The sequence below is a fragment of the Carassius auratus genome, chromosome 37, assembly GCF_003368295.1.
Source record: "Carassius auratus strain Wakin chromosome 37, ASM336829v1, whole genome shotgun sequence".
Taxonomy (NCBI): Eukaryota; Metazoa; Chordata; class Actinopteri; order Cypriniformes; family Cyprinidae; genus Carassius; species Carassius auratus.
In genome coordinates this window covers 600,429-605,695 of record NC_039279.1, presented here as the reverse complement: position 1 = coordinate 605,695, position 5,267 = coordinate 600,429, and the positions used below count along the sequence as shown (strand labels likewise).

Genomic DNA, 5,267 nt, shown 5'->3' with positions numbered 1-5,267 from the left:
CATGGGCAGTTGTTGATATGCTGATTGTTTATGATGATGCATCCGCACCCGGAACTACAGCTGAACTTCATCTGACGAGAAACACTTCAGCGGCAGCTCATCAGAAAGGTCTCACTCTTCTGACATTTAAAGCGCACATTATGTGTTTATAGCGTGTTTATATTGTATAATGCACGTATATATTATACGCGGCTATAGTAATATACCTTATAAAGTGAGATATATGTGTTTTTTAATTCCGGTTTTGATTGGTGTACACATGAAACCTGCTGGTTATTCATGCTGGACACTAAAGAGACTTCTCTCCGCAGGTTGCTGCTGATGATGAAGGGGTCAGCGGATCTGATCGGGTTTCTGCGCGCGCTCCTCTCCGGTTGTTCGCCGTTCAGGATCATCGCGCTCTCCGTGGCGGCGCTCCTGTGCGCGCTCGCGACGCGTCTCGCACTCAAACGACGCGCGCTGCGGTGCTTCAATCAGCCGCCGCAGAGGAACTGGATCATGGGGCACATGGGACTAGTGAGTTTAGTTAAAAGTAACATTAAAAAAATAATAAAAAATGTAACTACTAGTTGCAGAATGTTTACAGAACATTTAAAACTAACAAAGTAGCACGCTAAAGTAACAAAATAGCACGCAAAAGTAACTAACTAGCATGCAAAAGTAACAAAGTAACACGCAAAAGTAACATATTAGCAGGCAAAAGTAACAGAGTAGAACACCAAAGTAACAAAGTAGAACGCTAAAGTAACAAAGTAGAACGCAAAAGTAACAAAGTAGAACGCTAAAGTTACAAAGTAGCATGCAAAAGTAACAAAGTACCAAGCAAAAGTGACAAAGCAGCATGCAAAAGTTACAAAGTAGAATGCTAAAGTAACAAAGTAACATGTTTTCATAAAGTTCTAATACATTTTGTTAGCTGGGAAAATCCACTAAATTATTTTTTTTTAATAGCAAATCTATAATATCTGAGGGATTTCACTGGCATATTTTGTATTTGCATACTGATAAATTCCTATTATAGTCGTGTCTCTCTCTTACACTGTATTTCTATTCTACCAGTGGAGGAAACATTATTGCTCAAGTGACTAACGACAGGGAATATGGAAGTTACAAACTGACATTGCATTGCCTTTAGGTTGCATAAGCATATGTGCAGTGAGCAATATCATGCATTTGGAAGGCAAAGCAGAAAAACGGGTTCTTCACAAGCCACGCATGAAACTGATCAATTCAATTCATTAACTGAAATTCTTTCAAATGAAACAATAGTGATAGTACCTCACTGCACTGTCTGAAGATACAGGAACTAGACATTTACTGCACTGCTCTGCAAAAGATCACTATCTGGGGTCTTAGAGCTCATGTTTGATCTGATCAGTTGAGTTTTTTAGATCTGATTTCCTCGTGGGTGATAATTCAGCATTATAGCCCAGGCATGTTATTTGCATGTTTATGCACATGTAATGCTGTTCACACAATGCGTGTGCTGTGCTGATGTTCAGAACAGCATTCTATCAGGATACTCCTGTGCATTTAGTATGCAAACTTTCTGTGTGCATGCAAAAACAAGGTTATTTACTACATTTGTCAGAATGTGTAGTGCAATTCAGCTTACGTTTCCAGTGTGACGAATGAACAGGAAGCAGGTCTAATATCCACTGCTTTTCCTCATTCTACATTAATAACTTCCAAAACTGCCAAAGCTGAAGACACAAACATTCAGAGAACATTCAAAAGTAACGTTCTCATAATGTTTGCAAAATGATCAAATGGAATGTTCACTTAACATTCAAAAGAAAAAGATGATAATGTAGCATGCTTAAAAAGAGTTTCTGAACAGTTTTTGTGTTTTTTGTTTTCAGTGTAAACTTCAAAGTCAGAGTTTTTTCTCTGTCAGAATATTAAAAACTTCACATGATGCTGAGTTTTAAAGCCACAGGCGCTGAATTATAACACCTCTGCTTTTAATCGAAGCCCGCGAGAGATTTTCCTCCGCTGTGTGTTTCAGATGCGTCATAATGAAGAGGGACTGCAGGCCGTTGATGATCTGGTCAGGAGGTACGTTCACTCCTGTGCCTGGTATCTGGGTCCGTTCTACAACATGGTCCGGCTTTTCCACCCAGACTACATCAAATCCCTTCTGACAGCCTCAGGTACGAAACCACAAACAGTGTATGCTAACAGATGCTTTCTCATCAAGATCAGGATGAGTTTGTTTCTTCATCAGGTTTGGAGAAATGTAGCATTGCATCAGTGTCTCAGTAATAGATGATCTGCAGTGAATGGGTGCCGTCAGAATGAGAGTCTGATAAAAACATCACAATAATCCACAGCACTCCAGTCCATCAGTGAACATCTGGAGAAGACAAAACCTGAAACACATCCAGCATTAAGATGATTTTAACTCAAATAATCCATAATAACACTTCCTCCAGTGAAAAAGTGTTCTGGTCTGAATCAGGAGAGAAATCTGCACAGATCAAGCAGCGTTTAAACAGATCTAAACCTTCTCCAGATGTTCACTGATGGACTGGAGTGCTGTGGATTATTGTGAGGTCTTTATCAGACTCTCATTCTGACGGCACCCATTCACTGCAGATCATCTATTACTGAGACACTGATGCAATGCTACATTTCTCCAAACCTGATGAAGAAATAAAATCATCCTGATCTCAGATTAAAATTTGTGTGTGAACTATTGCTTTAAACTTGACTCATAAACACGAAAGTCTCTGTTCAGTGACCAGCTGAGTCAACTAAATGAAATGTGACCTAATAAGTGAGTTTCTCTGTGAAATATTCATTCAAAGTTCATCTCGGTTGTGTCAGTGTAGAGGTCACATGCAGCTGTCGCTGTTTAATGTTTAGAGTTCAACACTTCACTAGTGTGTAAGAGATCATCCATCGCTATGAATCCAGTGTTGTAATAACAAACTCTTATATTTGTTCTGGCAGCAAACATTACTTTCAAAGACAAGATCTTTTATGGGTTTATGAAACCTTGGTTGGGTAAGTGATGTCCAAACACACATCTGAACACATACTCTCTGTCCTCAATATTACGCTAAAGTTACAGAACTGCTTTAAAGTTTGGGGTCAGTTACAATTTGTTTTGAAAGACATGAATACGTTTGTTCATTTAGACATTACATTTATCAGATGTGGCAATAAAGACATGTATAAAGTAACACAAGATTTCTGTTTCCAGTAAACGCTGTTCTTTTGAACTTTCTATATTCATCTGTGAATCCTAAAAAATCTAATGCATCAGTTACCACAAGAATATTAACTGTGTCATCGTATTTTCATGATTTCTGAAGATCATGTGACACTGAAGACTGGAGGAATGATGCTGAAAATACAGCGGAGCATCACAGAAATAAATTACACTTTAACACAGATTCACACAGAAAACAGATGTTTTACATTAGAATAATATTTCACAATTTTACAGCATTTTTAATTCAATGAATGCAGCCCTGCTGAGCAGGAGAGACTCTTTCAAAACAATCAAAAGCGTAACCGAACCTAAACTCTTAAACAGTTTGTTTTTATCTGTATCAAGCACTTCCTGTGTGTCTTGCAGGTCACTGTCTTCTGCTGCAGAACGGTCAGGAATGGTCACGCCATCGCCGACTTCTGACTCCTGCCTTCCACTTCGACATCCTCAAAAAATATGTTCACGTATTCAACCATTCCACCAACACCATGCATGTATGTCAAACGCACACCGTTCATCTTTATTTGAAAGGTTGTTTTTACTGACAGAAATGCTGCAAAGCTGCAGATTCCTACAGTAATGTGACGACAGATCACTTCCTGGTGTTTGTGTGTTCGTGCGATCTCACTCTTCTCACAGAAACAGTGTTTGCATTGGCAGCAGAAAGCAGGCGCTGAGCCACATTGAGTTTAATCACATCAGATAACACAGCAGCTGAAACACTCCAGATATTCATCTGAGAGCAGGGTCAGCCTCACAAAACACCAGGTCATGATTTCACGGCAGGATCGAAAGGAAATCATTTTACATGAAGTTAATAAACCCTCCCTTTGCTTTCCGTTGCAGTGTTATTTTAGCACCATTGAGATACTGCTTTGGTGATTTTTAATAGTATTTCAATTCAGCTTTTCATTTTATATATTTATTTAAAACTAATGCTTTAGCAATTTTGTTTGTTTGGTATTTATTTTTAATGTCTATATAATTTTTATTTTTACTTAGTGGCTACTAGCTGGAAAAAAAAACGTTAAATGCTTTTTATATTTATAAGTAGTGAATTTTTTTTTAGTTTTAGTTGTAGTTATGGCTGTTTAGTTTTTATTATTATTTTTGGAATTTCAACTGTTTCTATATTTGAACTTATTTCAGTTAAAATTATTTATTTTAGTGTTCAGTAGTATTTTTGACTCAGTTTTTATTTTCATTATTTTATTAAAAACTAAGGTTATAGCAATTTTGTTTTTATTTTTAGTTAGTGGCAACTAGCTAGGATTTTTTAATTTATTTATTTATAATGTATTTATTTCAAGTACTTTTTTGGTTTTAGTTTTAGTTCATTATAAGAACTGTTTCAGTTTAATTTGTTAAGTTTTAAACATTTTTGGGCTATTTTGTTACAATTTGACTATTTATTTATTAGTTACTTTAGTATTCAACTTAAACTACAAACTTTTTTGTATTTTACTTTATTCCAGTTATCATTACATATATATATATATATATATATATATATTATTTTTTTTTATTATTTTTTTTTCTTAGTTATATTTAATTATAATTACCCTGATTGTGACATTATTTTCATGGAAATTTATTGAAATATTCCCCAGATTCCCAATGCATTATTTTAATGATCTTAAAATATGCTTCCTATTCTTTAAGCTAAATATTATTTCTCGTTTCTTTTTGTGAAATTGCGACCTCGGCGTGTTTTTTAGGAGGGTATTTCATGCACCTTTTCTTCCTATTTTTAGTAGAGCCATCATTACAGTAGCTCATTACAGTAGCTTATGTGTTTTAACACTTTCTAGAAAGCAGAAGCTGAATGTGTGTGTGAACTGAAGCCAGAGGCCAGCGGTTAGTTGTGTGGTTGTGTGTGTGTGTGTGTTTGTTGTGTGACTCAGGCTAACTGGCGCCGCCTGCTGGCTGAAGGGCAGAACAGTCTGGACATGTTCGAGCACATGAGCTCGATGACGCTGGACAGTCTGCTCAAATGCACCTTCAGCTGTGACAGTCACTGCCAGGGGTGAGTGAGTCTGTGCATCAC

At 36.8% G+C, this 5,267-nt stretch overlaps 1 protein-coding gene across 2 annotated transcripts in view; it reads left to right on the top strand.

Moving 5' to 3' along the window:
• Nucleotides 1-5,267, top strand: part of cyp4f3 (cytochrome P450, family 4, subfamily F, polypeptide 3) — a 9,164-nt gene continuing 3,897 nt past the window's right edge. Inside the window, exons 1-6 of one of the 2 annotated variants that reach the window (XM_026222158.1) lie at nucleotides 1-108; nucleotides 312-516; nucleotides 2,009-2,153; nucleotides 2,956-3,009; nucleotides 3,587-3,714; nucleotides 5,125-5,246. In XM_026222158.1, coding sequence (XP_026077943.1) covers nucleotides 322-516; nucleotides 2,009-2,153; nucleotides 2,956-3,009; nucleotides 3,587-3,714; nucleotides 5,125-5,246 — 644 coding nt within the window. In that variant the 5' untranslated portion in view covers nucleotides 1-108; nucleotides 312-321. Of the gene's footprint in view, nucleotides 109-135; nucleotides 215-311; nucleotides 517-2,008; nucleotides 2,154-2,955; nucleotides 3,010-3,586; nucleotides 3,715-5,124; nucleotides 5,247-5,267 lie in introns of those variants that run through there. The other variant, XM_026222159.1, reaches the window with a different exon arrangement.